This window comes from Egretta garzetta, unplaced genomic scaffold (genome assembly GCF_000687185.1).
Source record: "Egretta garzetta isolate BGI_Z169 unplaced genomic scaffold, ASM68718v1 scaffold251, whole genome shotgun sequence".
Classification (NCBI taxonomy): Eukaryota; Metazoa; Chordata; class Aves; order Pelecaniformes; family Ardeidae; genus Egretta; species Egretta garzetta.
Genome location: NW_009258952.1, coordinates 6,460,573 through 6,478,647, shown reverse-complemented (window position 1 = coordinate 6,478,647; position 18,075 = coordinate 6,460,573). Strand labels below are relative to the sequence as shown.

At 38.6% G+C, this 18,075-nt stretch overlaps 1 protein-coding gene across 3 annotated transcripts in view; it reads right to left on the bottom strand.

Annotated features, from left to right (window-relative positions):
- NCOA2 (nuclear receptor coactivator 2) overlaps positions 1-18,075 on the bottom strand; it is a 186,351-nt gene that overhangs the window by 37,754 nt on the left and 130,522 nt on the right. For all 3 annotated transcript variants that reach the window (XM_035890074.1, XM_009634505.2, XM_035890075.1), the window contains 7 exons: positions 17,560-17,663; positions 12,503-12,680; positions 10,888-11,073; positions 9,898-9,999; positions 9,655-9,795; positions 6,358-6,505; positions 2,969-4,238 (listed from right to left, as the gene is read on the bottom strand). In XM_035890074.1, coding sequence (XP_035745967.1) covers positions 2,969-4,238; positions 6,358-6,505; positions 9,655-9,795; positions 9,898-9,999; positions 10,888-11,073; positions 12,503-12,680; positions 17,560-17,663 — 2,129 coding nt within the window. The remainder of the gene's footprint in view (positions 1-2,968; positions 4,239-6,357; positions 6,506-9,654; positions 9,796-9,897; positions 10,000-10,887; positions 11,074-12,502; positions 12,681-17,559; positions 17,664-18,075) is intronic.

Genomic DNA, 18,075 nt, shown 5'->3' with positions numbered 1-18,075 from the left:
TCCTGTGGGAGACCGTCTTCCAAAGCTAAAGAGTTTTTGATGCTAAATATTTTCAGTGATTTTATAATTGGGGTAAAGTGGTTATTTGTTTAAAGGCCTGGCCTTCAGCTAGATAAACGCTTACATTATTTTATATTCCCCACCGTTTCCTCTCCTACTCCACGTTGGACTTCTCCTGTTTATTCAGCTCCAGGTTTCACTGCATTTCAAGTAGGTTTTAAAACGCTATTCACAACCAGCGGGAGCAACAAAAGCCCTTCTGTCATTATCCAGCAGCCTTCCTTCCATCACAGCTGTGGGACTGGCTTCCCGTTACCTCGGTGCTGAGGAAGCCCCAGCACTTCAGCCCTCACCACTTTATCACGACTCCTGCACTGCTTCATGGTTTTCTGAACAGCCCCCACTCCTGGACCTTCCTGTACCTCCGCTTCCCTCTCTCGTGGCAGACAATCTCCATCTTCAAATTTTACGAAAAGGCAATACATCCATAGTCCATACTCCAGTCCCTTCAAATCCCTCCCCTGACCTCAGAAACATGACGCCTAAAAATAAAAAAAATGAATAGACTATTCACTTTACAAAGTTCATAATACTGGGGAGCTGATTTTCAAATGCTTGAGGTTGGCAATGCTTGTAGACAAAGAAGTCTCTTTAAAGTCAGTCTTACAGTTACATGTTTACATTTAGGGTGAGACGCAACTTGCCTATCTTTAGTCATGAAAAGGTAAGGCAGCTAGTTTAAGTTAGCCATTTAGGCTACCACTAGTCAATGGGAACATCACTGGACAGCAGCTTACCTTCCCTGTTTTAGACACAGATTAGGTTAAGATAAGAAGAATCCTGGGAGTATTTTTCTGTTTTTCCATCAATGATAAAAGGAGCCCGGAGGACCACCTTGGACTGGACAGCTAACTTCTAGAGGGGACAAAACCTGCCCTTAGCTGTTTCTTGTCTACTCCACTAAGATCATGAAAGAGGAAATTTTAATTCTTTTAGAAACGTAATTCTTGGGGAGTAAACCATCTGAAGGCCATGATTTTGATCTACTTAGACTTTTTTTTTTTTTGGTGATTACCAAATTCTATGTTCTTGTCTGCTACCATATACTGAGCACTGAAGGATCTCTGCCTTCAATCCAGTATTGACTTCAATGTGTATGATCAGAACTGTGAATGAATTGAAATCTATCAGATATTTTTACAACAGTTTATTCTTGCCATCTTAGCTGTGAATGTCTTGATAGCCGTGTTTTTCTAGCCTAGCAAAGTGTAAGTTCTCACGGAGGATCTAAGCCCTTCCTCTACAGGCGCTACAAAATAGTAATGTATTCAGAATTAAACTAACATCGAGGCTTGACGATTAATCCCTGTAGAAATTAGTGTAATTTGGCTCAGTTTCCCCCTAAAGCATAGGAAGGATTGAAAAACCACAATTGCTTCTACATAATGGCAATAGCTGTCAAATTCTGTTGAAACACAAGAAGTGCAGTAACCTTAGGAGATGCTTGGATAACTGAGATTTTAACAAGGCTGCGTCCACACTGTAGTGGTTTGGCCTCTACGTTTTGTGGTTGTAGCCACTGTTAAAAGAACCGTCTACTCGTTAGAGACTGCCAAAAGGGCGAAGTAAAAAAAATAAAAAAAATCCAATGCTGTGACTTAGGGCTAAGAAAATGTTGTCTTTCCCTCCTCAGCCTCAAAATACAATATAGAAAATTGTATTTATATACACATAATAATAAAAATACAACAGATTCACAAAAACAAACAAGCTCAAACCAGTCCGCACATTAAAAATACACAATATTTTAAAAGTGAAGGATATGGCTGTGAACAAGAGCCATGAAAATTTGCACAGTGTATGATCGGATCATGATTTACAAACTAAGGCTTCATGCACAGGGCACTGCCTAGGGATTAATGACCAGCTGGGAGAGCTGATAGTGTAGGACAAAGCTAAGGATCATTAACTCCAGCTAGTTATAAACTCCCCAGAAAATGCCTTATACTAAAATTGATAATGTAATTACCCATTTTATAAATAAAACAAACAGTAATATTGAAGTAGCAAATTGCTTTTGCTGCATCCCTTTTTCTTGCAAAGCTCTGAACACTGGAGCATTCTGGGTGATGTGAACCTGGTACTTATTGAAAGTGAATTCTGCATGAAGGCCAGTGAAATAACACTTTTTAGCATAGGTCCTAACAACAAACACGTTTTTAGTATGTTGGGCAGCAGAGCAACAAGCAATCATGCACAGAATGTAAAGAGAGTCTGAATGCAAAACTCAATGCAGAGAACCTTGCACAGGGAGACATGATCTCTGCACTGGACAATTAATCATCCATGGGAACTTGGTGTTGAATGCAAAAACCGTTTAAGTAAAAAACCAAACCAAACCAAACAACCCCAAAGCAACAACAACCCCCCCCTAATTGGCACAGAAACAAGGGAAGTCTATTTGCCTTGATTTTAATTTGCAGATGAAGTATAGCACAAAGACCAGTAATGCAAAGTTGGTATCAGTCCTTTCAAACAACTCCTGTTCCTGAACATGAACCTGCTTTTCATGGGAGAAGTGTAGCTGCTTCGCTGGGCTAGGTCAAGAGCCCATCTAAACCACAGCAGTTCAACAACAGCCTATGGGAGAAGCTGTCAGTAAGTTAGCATTAACCAACAGTTACAAGCATGTTCTCGTCGTCTGTTTACCATCCCGGAAACGTTCCCCAGCATTCAGTCCCTGTGTTACCCATCTCCTCTCAGGCAGAGTCTGTTCTTTTAGACAGAGTGATGATCACAACTTAGTAACACCAACTGGAAAATTGAGCGAAGACCAGATTTCAAAAGACATGCAACAGCCTCTTGAAGTGTCAAGAAATTACTCTTAGAGGAAGTCTGGAAAAAATTAAGATGGCAAGAATGCAGGCCTAGAACATCTCATTCACACGTCATGAAAAGATTTGCTTACCTGTTCATTAGGCTCAAAGCTTAAATCTTCTTTTTCCGTCCTCATAGCTATTAACTTTGTGCTACCGGAAGGGTCTGTCTTACTGTCCAACCGCTCCAGTTTTGGGGGTATGTCTGGTAAACCAATATCTTTAGTATCATCTTTATCTAGCAAGTAGCGAAGTAGTGCATTATTATTCTTCTTAGGACTTGCTGGCTCCTGTTTAACAGTCACCTCTGAACCAGGAGCTGTGCTACTGGACTCCTGGTTCAGTTCTTTGCCTGTGGCCTCTGCTGTGAGCTTGGCCAAATCTACAGGAGAACTACTGTCCTGCAATAGTCTGTGCAAAATTTTATGCTTCTCCTTGAGCGAGGTTCCGTGTGCCGAACCAGACCCAGGCAACCCTCCCGTGGAGTCCTTGCTAACGTCTCCCATGGTACTGGACAAAGGCGAAGGCTCCATTTGATCCGATTTGGTGGTCAGCAATTGTAAGAGCTTTGTCTGGCTTTTTCCGTCATGCAGTTTATTCTGTCCATCAGGTCTCTCACCACTGACAACCGGTGGCATGCCGCTATCACTGTTATCTTTCTGTTCTCCTGAATGGCAGCTGCTCTCTGCTTGTCCAGTTGTACCTTCTGATTGCTCCCCGTATAGTCCAAAGCAGTCTTTAGAGTCCAGGCTTCCCATCTTGCTTAGCTGGGGAGGATTCATATTCACAGGGGAATTTTGTAAATTTCCCATTTTTAGGTCAGGTGAAGCCAACGACGATCCTAGAGAAACGCCGTGGCCCTCGCTGAGGGCCTGAAGTGCGTTCAGGGAACTGTTGGTGTAGTTATGGCTATTTCCTGTGCTGCTGCAGACTCCCACGGGTGAATGCAAGTTTCCTGCAGGGGAGAACTGACTGGGTGGGATGCGAGGACTTCCTGCCACTCCAGGGCTCACACGATGCCTTGGGGAAAGCATAGAGTTTGGCTGCCCCGGGTTCATGCCGGGGCTGCTTTGTGAGGGGCTATTCATTTTTAGTGCATAGTTACTACCCTGAGGAGTGGATGCTTGTATGCTTGACACATGGTTCATTCCCCCTGAACCACCAAACCTGCCTGCTGGCATGCCCATTTGTTCCTTTGGGCCATTTATGGCAAAATTTATATTGCTACTGATGGTCATATCCTGACCTGGGTTCCCACTGCACATGGCCTGATGGGCAGGGCTGCTGGAGCTAATCGGGTTCAGTATCTTCCCCATTCCTTGTCCAGTCAAATCCTGATTCATTCCACAGACGTTCTGCTCTCTGTGTGGCAAGGGGAAGAAAAACAGCCCATTAGCTAAAATGACAGTGGCCACGTTGCAATTACATTACAGAAAAAGAAGCAAAACCCCAAACCTCGCTTTAAAATAACACAACAAACCTACAATTAAAAACAAATTGACAATTTGACAAAAGTGATACGCAACTCCCAATATGGCTGCACATTAACAGTATGGTTTTTCAGTATCTCATTAACAAATCAGTGGAAGAGAGGAAAAACAAAATTATACTTCACTTAAATGACAGTCTTTAGAAATGCAGATAGGTTACAATTTCAGACTCTCTCCCTCAATAGCTAGCTGCTAGAATGGAGAGAAATCTCATCTGAAACACATGACCCAAACAAATACATGTTTTACAAGACAGCTGTGGACAGCTGTTTGCTGGAGTTTTGAATTTCTATGAGTTAGCCCCACCACAAGCCCGGAATGGGCTATTTGCCCACCAAGTTCATAGTGAAAGTAAAGTTGAAAAAGTCGCATTTCTACACTGCCAGAGTATTTCAATACTGCTCCAAAAAAGCATGTGAGCCAAGAGAACTACTGGATACTACTTCAGAATGGGAACAGTCTGTTAGCAATCCAGTCCTGCATGGGTGTTTAGGAAAAGAGGAGAAGAAAGAAAAAAACCACACGCATAGGAGCTGAAACTTGTATTTTAGAGATGTACACTGTTAAGACAGAGGAAACAGAAGACACACACACACAGAAAAAGCTCTTGTGAGAGCACCTGGAGATCACTTCTCTTTTCCTCTGTAGATTTTAATTAGTTTATGGGAGGATGCGATATACTTTATACTTCTGGGCTAAAACTTAAATCAGGAAAATCAGACATATTCCCAAATGCTAAAAGCTATAAAAGAGACAGAGTCAAGTAGATCAGGAAGGAAAAAATTAGGTTCCAAGAAAAATCAAATCAACTTTCAAACCCAAATACTAATGGAACATTCCTAACATGTATTTTCGATGAGATGAAAACCATTCCTACTTGCACAGGATAACTGCAGATAAACCTTCGCATTTTGCTGAAGCATGAGAAGTGAAAGAACTGAAGCACACAGAGTAGTGAAGCTTGCTACTCTGTATTTGTCACCTTAGGTATAAAGGCAAAGGTGAATGACATTAACTATAAGAAGTGAGGTGGATTTTTAAAACCTTATTACAAATAGAATAGTACCAGTGTTCTGCTAAAAAAAAAGCAAGAATATTTCAAAATACCATTTTTAACTTAATGGTGCTTTTTTAAATTTAAGATTTAGCATTTCATGAAATAGCAAGTAAATTCAACAGTCCAAAGAAAACAAATTTCAGACAGCTTTTGGTTGGTTGGTCAGTTTCTAAATCTACAATCTCTGTAAAATTGTTTTAGAGCTGTTTTCCTTCTCTCAAAAAAGTGATACTGTGGATACAGGGAAACAGCATTGTAATTATAATCAGCAAATAAAACCTGAAACAAAATGTGACACAAGTATACCGGGACATGCAATGACTTAATTCAAATTTTACGTTGAAGTTCTGAGGTCAGTGATTACTTATCCTTGACTTTAACATATTATTGCCTGTGCCTTTTTTCTCAAAAACTAATAGTGGTGGCATTTCTCAGGATCGGACATATAAAAGCACTACTCCAAGCACCAGAAAAGACAAGGAATGAAGGGAGACAAGGAGTTAAAATGTTCAGCTTGTCTAAAATGCTTTTCTAATAATCAAAACATATACTTTAAAGAAGACCCAGGCCCAACATATGACTGACTGTGAGCTACAGGAATTTAATCCCTCAAAGTTTTCTAGATTTAATTACATTTGGAAAGTTTTTTGTTGAAATTAAAATACTGAAATTAAGAACATGAGTTTAAGGAAATTTTGTATGTTTAATGGAAGATCTTGATGTGAAAATCCAGCATGCCATTTCTAAGTCCTGAAATAATCTTACAGTCTTTTCCTGCTGTAAGCACTGGATTCAGAAACTTATTTTGCTTTCATGCTATCAGTTCTAAGTCAACTGAATGTCTATCAGCCTTAATCAAACTATTTGCTTTGGCAACTTTTTACTTTCCATGTCTCTCTGTGCAGTGTGGATGTAATAAACCGGTGAGGATTACCTGTGAAGCATATGCAAGGAGATTACAAGCTGAGGTTCACTAGTCGTCTGAGAACGGATGAGCTTGCTCTTCGTTTGGGCAGAAACGATAGTGCCATCAGACAAGGAAAACCGATAAACAGGACTAAATGCTAGTCCCTGCCTCAGCACTGCAAGCAAGCAAAATAACAGAATTAAATTAATGAGAAACTACAGTACAGGTAGCTTAGTTGCTCAACATCTGATGTTCTATCACAGAGTATCTGATGTTCCAACCACAGAGTATTTCAGGAGTGGACCAAGTCATCCTCAATGTCCATTTCACTTTTCATCAAGTATGTGTCTAACTCCTTTCCTTCCTCATACATTTTTTCATCTGTATCTTCTATATCACGATGATTAATATAAAAGCCTTTAGTTTCTAGATCATCTGTTTCCATTAGCCTCTATCTTTTCCTCCTTATTGCCTGCTTAAATTATCTTGTAACAGTTACTCTCACTACTTACTTAATTTTAAAAGTACATAAATCTCTTACATGAGAACAATTAGAAATAAGAACTGGAACAAGAAATTATTACTTTTTAAAGAACAAATACAAAAATATACAGCTGAAACAAATTACAAATACAATTACCTAAACTAAAATTGGGGCTGTGCTATCCTTCCCCAGTGTTAGAGATGACTGCATTTCCAGTTTGGGGTTTACTTCAATGCACATATTCTGCAGCCCCTAAGTTTTCAGTGTAAAGCTGAACTTCAGCAAATTCAGCTGTCTAACTTCTATAGACCCCTGTAACTTTTCTTTAATTAAAAATGAAAACATGATATGGAAAAGCAAATCTCCAAACTACATTGAGATTGCAGATACGGCAGGAGGGAAGTACTTAACTTCAGAATTTTCATATAATTGTTTAGGGAAAAAATAGGAATGAAGCACTACAAATACTTTTAATTTCCTATTTTTTCATACATACACATTTTCTGTAGTTTTGGTTTTCTCTCTTTTTTTTTTTTTTAAATTAATAGTATAATCTGATCTTCATTTCATTGCTTGTCTTTTAATATTTCCTGTTGTAATGAAATGACATGGTTTTCTGAGTGTGGCTTTATTAAATAGTCTCCTCTACAGAGCTACCAGATTTTCAGCCCTGCAGGACTGGTTACGATTGCTTTCTTTCCCTGTCCCCCGCACTGTTGTATATTGTTCTGCAAGGTTTTAAAGTATTATTTAGGCAGTGAGAAAACAGGAAGCACAATTTAAACAACCAGAAGGGGGTTTTCAGAGTAAAAATGTAAAGAAAAACAAAAACCTACAACTGTGAAACAATACAAAGCAAAATTTCACTGTTAGGTATGTCATTGTTTCAGTTTAACCTTTGGGCACCAGAAGGTCCAAAGCTCTTAACTTTAGCATATACCACATCAGGAAATTCCAGTACTCAATGCCAACAGGATACAAGTGAAATCTCTACTTAAATCATTTTCCAAACTAATTCTTTAAGCAAACAAGAATGTTTCCGTATTCCTCTTGAGGAAATGCTATTTTTCTGACTGTGGCCAATAAAAACTTACCATATATTTTTGCACTTTATACTGATAGTTAATTTGAAAGCTTTGTGTTTTTTATTGTTTACCAAGCTAATGCTGAATTTCTTTCTGTGTTGTAACACTGAATTACAAGTAGCAGACCATTACTTTCTTTGCTTCTATTCTCAAACCACAATGACTTAAAAAATGCTAGGCGTTCTTCAGTCAAGTGTGAAGATGCTACTGACCAAGATGTGCCTTGTTTTTCTTCTCCATGCTGCAGGGCAGGGGAAGCAAACATCTCGGTCTTTATTCCTCTCTAGTGCTGGATCCTTTGCAGCAAAGCAATTCCAGAGGTTTTTCCTTCTCCTCTTATCACTCACTCTCTTCATTTCCACAAGAAGTAAAGATCCCCCTCATTTAGACTAATTTAACAGTTTATATGATGATCTTAAGTGTCTTCTGCAGAATGATACAGTGTAAACTCCAAAACACGTATATTTTTATCAATTCACAGATAGCTTAGAGAGGACCCACTCAAACCTCGGCACTGGATGTAAGAGCTGCTAATTTGGTGAGGAATCATTTGAAGAGGACTGAAGTAACAAGTAGCCAGATGCGATAACAGAAACCCCCCAAATCACCTTTGGCACAGACAGGTCCTTACCTAAAACTGCTCGCTATACCCCTGCTGCAACTTTAATTGCCTACTGTCTTCTTCAGCTCTGCCTGAAATCGCAGCATAAGGCTGTGAACTTGTAGCACTTCTACTGTATATACCCCAAAAGCTATTACCTAACCTATCACAGTATTTCTGTGCCCCCCACATTCCCTGAAGGCTTCATAAAGCAGAACATATTAAAGAATATTTAATTAATGCTGCATGACTAAAGCTTTTTTTTGTGTGTATATTTGGTAGAATAATTTGAGATTCCAGTTACGATTTCATTTCCAAGACAGCATGCCAGTTGTTTAATGACCATGCAACTACTTGTTACAGGCCAGCTGTAAACCCTGTTCTATGAAAATGAACCCAAAGAATGATGCTCCTGCACTGGAAATGTTCCAGTCATTCCCCACTGGTTTTGAAAGGACTTTCCAGTGAAACATAAAGGGTTATTTATTTTTAGTAATTTGGATCTGTGTTACTAGAATTAGCAGTATCAGGGGTTTATGAAAAGAAAAATCCCTACCCAGTCACTATTACAGAAACCTCATGGGGAACCTTTCACAATGTAGTACTCTCCTACATCTTACCTACCATCACCTTGACTGAGTAGATGTACTTGTGGTGTATCTTATAACACTTACCAGCTAGATACAGTAAACAATATAAGTTTCCAGATAGCACGAGTGCTGCATCTTTGATAATTCACACTGAGTGTTTCTCACAGGAAACGTGGCAGTAAAAGTCCATTTTTGTAGAGAAAAGGAACACGGGTCAACAAACTGCAACGTATGAGCTGAGGTTTTGAAGAATAGTGGGACAGTGGGGCAGTGACAGTTTTGGTGGGCAACACGCAAGGGTCTATCTAAAATAACTGTGACAATTTGAAGATTTAAAGCACCCTCCAATATGGCACAGTTACAAAAAGCAGGCTAAAGCAAACAGGGAGAAATGTGCAAAACCTCTCTAGAGAGAGCCATCAGTGTGCTAGGCAAATCAGCTTGAAGAGGGGACTGTCAGTAGCCCTTGATTGTTCCATGTAAACATAACAAAGAGAACACAACCAAGAGATACAAATGACAAACAGTTTAAATATAGAAAGTGCTAAAAATATGGAACCTAACCTTCCTGGTGATGCCTCTTGGCAAAAGATATTTCTCCCTCGTGCTGTGAATGGAACCTCTGAATGCATCTTCTCACCAAATCCTCCCAGCCAGGTTTCATAGCTGCTCGCATGGTACTTGTGTCCAGTGAAGTTATTTTGCCTGATATTAGAGAAAACACTTGTTACAGCAATTTCCCCTTTGAGGGGGATGAATTAAAAAAATAAAAAAATAAAAAAATTTAAAACTCCTATTTCACAATACCTTGTAGATCCTGACGAGTAGTAAAGCTCTCTGATGAAGGAAGAAGTGGTCTTTCCTTCACTGGAGCTCTTCTTGCAACACAGATCAAGCAAGACTGCAAATCTTAAAGAAAAATGTTACTTCAGTAATTTGTATAGAAGAGGAAGATTTTGTTTCCACGAAGAATTCAGAAGTATTTTTAAAAGGGTCTTTAAATCTTTTTGGACCAAAGGAATAGATTTTGTACCAATAAATGGATAGATAGAACTCAGTGGTTTTACATGTTCATTATTTCCTACAACAGTAAACAACACAGGAGAGGTGGGTTTATTTTGTTTTTTAGAAGAAAAATTATCAAGGACTCCACCACAGCCCATAATTGTTGGCACATATTTACGCATATACCTGTAACAGCTCAGCCACCACTCAGGAGATAAGTAATGAAAAAGGACGTACTGCACGCATGGAGAGCACATTTCTTCAACACTCACCATTTCATACCTTCTAAGCCACATTTCTTACACATGCCCCAAATGCTTGTTGTCCCTGAGAAAGCAGCTTCAAAATAAGCCATTTTTACTTATCTGAACACTTAAAATACAATCTGAGGAAATTTACCTGCTGAAGTAGTAAATGGGAAAGGAAATGGTGAACCACAATTGCCTTCAAATTCTAAGAACTCAAAAAATTGAAACTCTCTTCCCAGTCAGCTACATTCTTCTTAGAATTGCAGTGATAAAAAACTAGGATATCTCTTTAATGTACACAGAGTTACTCTCATTTTCAGTTACACTGGTTTAACAAATAGGTGCATGCAAGTGTATACACTCATAATCTAAGATGCAAGTACACTTCTACAGTTAAATGAAAAAGACTTACAATTTTTCCATTTTTCAGGATTCAGAAGCCACTTCATCAACTTTACCTCACTTTATCACCTGCTCTGAAACTGCTGCCCCACCACCAGCATGGAAAGAGAAAGTACTAACACAAATTGAAAGCAGTAATTACCTTCACCGTCCTCCTTGAAGGAATTTGGTTGAGAAACAGCAAAGCACTGCATAGTTTCATATTTCTGATGTGCTTCCTGGTTATCATGGCCTTCTTCAGAATCAGCAAGAGGTTTTACCAGCATCCGACAATTAAAGGTATGGCTATTACGCCTAGGAGTGTCACCGGACCAAGATCCCCCGTTCACTGAGCAAAGCAAAGATCATATAGTGAGATAAATCTGGAAGCAGTCATTTCTGCCGCTTATCCACAGGAAATTAATCAAGGTGCTTTGCAAACTGGTCGGGAAACAAGCTTCTTTAACAACAGCAGTCTATTTTTAATATTAGAGCCCAAACCAGCACATTACAAGGCAATTTATAAAATTCTCATATTTTAAGAGCTCCGCTAATTTCTTCCTCTATAATGTTTTTTCCAAGTGACTCATAACGGCATAGTAGAAAAGCAGGATAAAAGGCTAAATACTGGTGCATGTAAAAGTTACACAGCACAGTGAAAAGCCTACTGGGTAGATGAAGTTAATTTATATGCCTGGAAGAAATAAGGCAGTATATGTAGGATCTTTCCATTGAATTTAAAAGTGATTAGTACAAAAGAGACGGCAGCATTGTATAAAAATCTGTGTCCAGATTAGAAATAGAAAGAAAAGAAACCAATAGGTATTTATAAAAACAGGAAGCAATGCAATCGGGAATATATTGAAACACATAGTCTCAGCTACAATGGGAAAGACTGAAGGGATGAGAATGACCTGGATGCACTGATGGATAAAACTAAAGCCTAACACTGTGCTTAAGACAAGTAAAAAAGGAAACAAAATCCTGAGATGCACAAATATAGGTACTGGACATCAGTCAGAGCGAATTAATGTAACACTATATAAAGAAATAGCAGGGTCATATTTAAAATACTCTTCACTTTCTCTCTTCAGTCGTACTATGCAATAAAGGCAGTAATTTATGGGGTTTAGCCATTAAAAGTGTTACATTTTCGATTCTTCAGGGGTTTATAAATAAAGCCATAAAATTCTAAAGTGAATTACATAATAGTTTTTAAACTGCTGTGAGTAAATGAGGTGCCTAGTATTGACTTTCTTTTCACCTCCTCCAAAAACAATGACATTAAACCCAATATTAATATAAATGCAAAATATGGCTGCAACTAACAAAAGCGGTTTTTGAAAGACAAGGATAAATATTGGTGAGACTAAAACCATTGAAATAAAAATTCTAGCATAAGGAGTTTTCTGATTTTTCTTTCATATTCCCCCTTTCTTGGATCATTCTTAACATAACCAGCCTAGACAGGGGACTAACAGAGAGTTCACACAGCTAATGCTGTCTTGTAGTGATTCACTCTGGAGATTCATTAAAAATATCAGTTAACATGAGTTACTAAGAGTAATTTTAACAAAGGAGAATCTGAAAAGAGTAGAGGATGCTTTTGAGAATAATATTAATCATTCATACAGCCTATATATACATTAAAAATAAATAGAGTTTATATGATGAAACTGTAAGTAGTGAAAGGACATTAACTTAAGTTATTGAAATGCTGATTTATGACACAAAAGTTAAATGAGTAATGGCATGATATGAGGAAAAGGTATATATACCTAAAGATTTTGGCAGCAGGATTTTGACAAATTCATTGTGGTCCCCTACATGCAGGATGCTATATATGCTTGTGTTCATCAGCTCTTCTTGGTTGTACCTTAGGTACTGTGTCACATTCTCAGAAACAAACACAACATTACCTTCTGGGTTCACTACAAAGAAGAACCCATCTAGGGCCTATAAAGGGGGAAAAAAAAAAGCAGAGAGAGAAAGAGAGAAACACAATACCACACAATCAGATTAACAAGATATCAAAAAAATAAATATTTCCTTCAGAAGACATAGCTGAGTCTTTCTGTTCTCCCCAGTTCTTACATTCTTGTCCGTAATAGCAAAGGACATATTTCAGATTGAGCATCTAATCTTTCTTAAATCAAACCAGTGTAAAAGCACAAAAACGTGCACCCTTTGCAAAATAATGAAACCCACACATGAAAACAACCCCCCCACACCACACCCCATCCCAAACAAGCAAATGAAAAAATAAACATAATGGAAGAGGTTGCTACCTATCTGCCTGCCTATGAAGTTGGAAACCTGGACCAGAAGCTGGTTCTGCTAAATCTAGAGCCTGTTCACTCCTCTGTGCAGCACAGGGAGACTGATCCCAGGAAAACATCGTAAGATGTGCTGATATAAGGCAAGGAAAACACTGGCAGAAAGAAAGAGAAAGGCTCTGTCCATGTCCCCAGCAATGCATCTTCATAGAAGTGAGGCCCCACACAGCCAGGAACATGAGGGGTTAAAAGCAGAGAAGGGCAAAGGGAGCTGAGAGCAGGCAGTGAGCATCCAGGATGGTGCAGCTTTAGTCCCTACTCCCAGGATTGCTTTCATTTTTTTTTTTTATGTGACACCAGTTTAATTTGGTCCACACACGAATCAGGAACAGGAACCAGACTTTCACCTCTTCAACTCAGCTTCATGGTATTCCAAAGGACTTAAAGTTTCTGTGAGGAAGTGTCTAAATTAGTCATTTCTGCTGATTGGTTTCCCCCCTTATCTCTTGTGAGGGTGACAACCTAGCTGAAGCATTCTTTCCAAGATATCTGCTGTACGTTATCTGCAGCCTAAGCCAAATACTACATTACTTCTACCTGATGAGGTTAAAGTAAAAATTTGAATATCAGTAACACCTTTTCATGCAAACTTTCTTTTCCTTAAGACGCAAGCATGATTGTGGATGGCAGAAATATTTCAGAATACATCCCTCAGCTTTATGTCATACGAGCATATGAGTTTAAAAGAGGGATACTTTTAAACTCAAAGGACCAAAGCTTTTGGTTTAAACATTCAATTAACAATTAACCCATACAGACTTCTGCAACTTTGACTGATATATTCACTGCTCTAAGGATTGGTGGGAAATCACTAGAACAGTTGTTAGTTATTGCATCTCTAGGGACAGAAGCAAATCAGAAAAACAGGCAACCCATGATTCATTATGGGTTCATAAAAAGCGAATGGGTCCATACTAAACCTGAACTCAGCTCACTGCAAAGCAGTTGAACAAGGAGGAGCTGCCATAGCAAGCATATACAGGTACATGGCATTTTGATAGGACTTGTATACTGTACAACTTGCATGTTGGTCTTAGCAGGCAGTTATTAAGTACAGAAGCTACAGATACATATTAAAAATATTGTACACTACTGAGCAGTTAGCAAATCCAGACAGCACAAAAGAGACTGCTAAGGAGGGATCTTATTTCTGTCTTCAGCCACCTAGCAGAAAGCTAAAGCGAAGAAAGAGCCAGGCTCTATTCAGAGGTTCACAAGGGAAGGATGAGATGCAACAGACTCAGGTTCAACAACAGGAAACTTCATGGAGATACAAGAAAAAAAAAAATTCACCATGAAGGTGGCCAGATATGGGAAGAGGTTGCCCAAAGAGGCTGTGAAACCTCCTTCCCTAGAGATATTCAAAACCTCAGCTGGACTCGGACCTGCTCGCAGTGGGAGGTGGGACTACACAAGCTCCAGAGGCCCTGCCCAAATTAAGTTAGTTAATGATTCCGCTAAAGGGGAGGGATAGTGAAAGCACAACACACAAGTGGAGTGGCTGAGCTAATGGTTGCCAAATGCTTTGTTCGTTCTATTTTTAAATTACAAAATAATAAAACCCACAAATAACTGTACGAGTATATATTTTTCCTGACTGCCTCTCAATTAAGAGAAACTAAGTCTTTTTTTCTCCTGTTAATTGTCATAAATTCTAATCTCTGACTTTGTTTTTTTATCATTGCTGCCTTTTTGTTTCTGCTCATTCTTGGTTCCTCCTGTTAATTTACTTCCTTTGGAGAGCTCCCTCCTTTCCATGTGCTTTCATAACATTCATGGCATTTTCCTGTTGACTAGTATTTAGTTTAACTAACAATGATTTACAAGATTTAATTAATTGAGGCTTTAATACAATTTTCTTTCAGCATCTCTGCTATGGGTTAGTGCCTTGGATTACATTTCATCACTGCTTTAAGCCAATGTAAGCATGACTTCTTCTGTTTAGTCCTCTCTACACCATGAGAGCTCCCTGTACTGTCTGAGGATATGAAGAGCTGGACCAGAGAACTGAGTTGGCTGAAACCTAATGCAAGAAAAAAAAAAAAAGATGCTAGCCACATCAGTCCCCTGAACTGGCCCACCATGAAACCACATGGTGTTTAGAGCTGGCAGAAGGGTGGGGGTTCGGCTGAGCCGTTCTGCTTGGCAGCGGTCCACGCTTACATCAATTCAAAGGGATTGCAAAACCAAAGCCATAGCAGATGTTTATCAGAGTCCTAAGGAGAAAACTTTCAAAGGCAGAGATGGCAAGCACAGAATATGAGTTACTGGCATCCCACAATAATCTTCAGTTTTCCCTACTATTTTCCTACTACAGCAACTTCTTTAGCAATGAAGTACTCTGTGCTGTTGCCTCACAGCTCCTTCTTGAGATGACCACAGAAGTGGTCACCTGAGCCTAGAATAACACAGGGCCTTATAAGCCCGTTTCCCATTTCTATTCAAGTAATAAAATAATCTTGTAGGTAAGCAGCAGCAGGCTTTATGCAAGTTAATGCACCAAGCCACTTAAATCTTTTAGAAGCTTCCACTTTTGCAATAATTTCTTAATTTTGTCCCCAGATGCATGCGACCACAATAAACAACTTTTCTTCAGAGCTATTGGTACAACTGAGGAACAAATAATGGACAGCATGCTGGAAGAGAAAACGATAGAACAGGTATTATTTTAGATGATATACTGGAATGGAAAATACATTTGTGTTCTTTGAGCTGCTGTCAGCCCTCTCTTGACTATTTTTTTCACCCTCTCTTCCTATCTACTTTCTGCCTTAATCAAGAAATATGTTAAAATATTCCTCAGAGGCAGCTGTATGATGAATTTTACTCACTCTCTTCAGCTGGAAACACTCACTATTTTGAGGATTCTTCAGTTTTATTCTTTAATAAAACCAGACAATTACATTTCTAAACCAAATCAACTAATAAACTGTTCATCAGCATTGCCATTTTTATTATTATTTGGCAATGGAAAGGGGTAGGTTTTTGAAGAGGTTGTATAAAATAAAGGGTTTCTGTAAAGATGAAATAACTTAATTACATTTCCTTAAGGAGATAAAGACACAAAGAAAATATCTGTAGTCTTTTCACAGTAAACGTATAACAACTTTCAGTCCTTTTAAGTTTCTTGGTGCAAAAGGACCACAGTTTATTAATTTAGTTCCACAATCTTTCATTGCTAATATGCAATGGTTTTACTGCGAAGGAAAACTAAATTAAATGGAATAACGCAACAGACGGGTGATTTTACATGTCATGTTTGCTGCAATAGCCAATCACGCAAGATAAGCCAGGGGGAAAAAAAAATAAAAATCTTATCCTTACTTTCCCTGTGATTAAAACAGGTCCTTACAATTAAATTAATAGGAAGTTAAAAATAAATTTTACCATAGCAATGTAAGAGACAGATGCTTAACCTTGTTTGATAGCAAAACCACAATTAAATCAATTAATTTGTTACCCCCACTTTTCAAAGAAGAATGTGTTCACTCCAACCTGTCTAATCTTCCTTATGTTTAGTACTGTAATTTTGGAGCCTTTATTTTGTACACAGTACAGAAAGCTATGTTTTCACCTAACAAATCATGAAAAATAATGCAAATATTTAAAACCGTTACAACACACATCTTGCTCCTGCAACATTCAGAAATGACAGAATAATTATGCTTCTGCCAAAGTTGGTTCCTTCAGATTGATTCAGAGTTTGTGTTTTATCTAAAGTAACATTTATTTGTCTGTACAGATAAAGCCCACAGTCAGAACAGGAATAAACAGTTTGCAAGTGAGCTTAAGCAGATAAAGCAGTAGTGCCAAAGGACAGCAGCATGTGACATTAGGATCCCAGATAACATATCTAGCCAACATTACTATTAATACATTTACAAGCTAGGTTTTAACTATGCAGCCTTTGGGGATAGCAAAATAACAGCCAAAATCAGACAGAAATCTTAACTGAAGAAACAGAAATACACGGCTTGAAAAGCTCTCCTAGATCACTTGCATATTCTAGAGGGAAGAGTCATGCTGTAAATGCTTAAATGATAAACCATTAAAACAGTATAGCAAAGACATGCAAATTTAGAGGAAGTATTATTCACATGTATACTACTGTATATGTAAGTCAATGTTTAGGTACAGCAGGTCTTCCAGATTTGTCATAGTTTAGAAGAAATAAAACATGCACATGCAGACACCCAAGACTCTCCACCGACTGAAGCCCCTCAAGTTGTCTGCATTACAAAGCAGCCAAATGATCTCTTTCTCTGCCTCTCCCCACCCCAAGTTAAAGAGAGTTTCATAGAATCATAGTTTCATCACTGAATCCCATAGAAATATGCTGCTTGCTCTTAAATGATGTAATCCTAAGTAGCCAGGATGGTTGGTCTCCCTTGACCACTCTTTTACAGTGACCTCCTACTGCACTTTTTCACTTCATTACGCTGCTCTTCATCCTAGGGAGAGCAGAACTGCCTTAAATAAAGGAATTTTGTGCTCCTCACCTCAAGCATCATTGGTCCAAGCGCATCCTTGTCGATGACACTCTGACCCGTAGATGATACATCTGCTTTCTGCACTTCATCTTCATTAGCTGCTGCTGCTTTTTCTGCAATAAAGAAAACTATGTATTAAATGACAGAGCAGTGCTCTTTAAGTGATACAGCAAAGAGCCCACAGAGCATTAAGACCAGCTATGAAATGGTTACAGTGCAACAACACTGAAAATGAGATTAAATAGTCTCCCATAATGACTCAACAAAAGCATAACTAGTATATTTGCTTCTCATTTTGAAGTCTTGTGACAGAAATGAAGTAGTTCCTGCTGTTTCTCTGTTAGACATTTTACTAAACTACAAAACATAACCCTGGGCAAAGACAAGGACTCTTCATGAAGGTGCAATGAGCAAAAGCCAGGATCAAGGTGCATTAAAAGACTGATCTTAAAAGAGCATGCAAACCTCACAGCTGCACAACTTTTCCACGATCGCTATATTTAGAAGGAAAAACATAAGTCCACA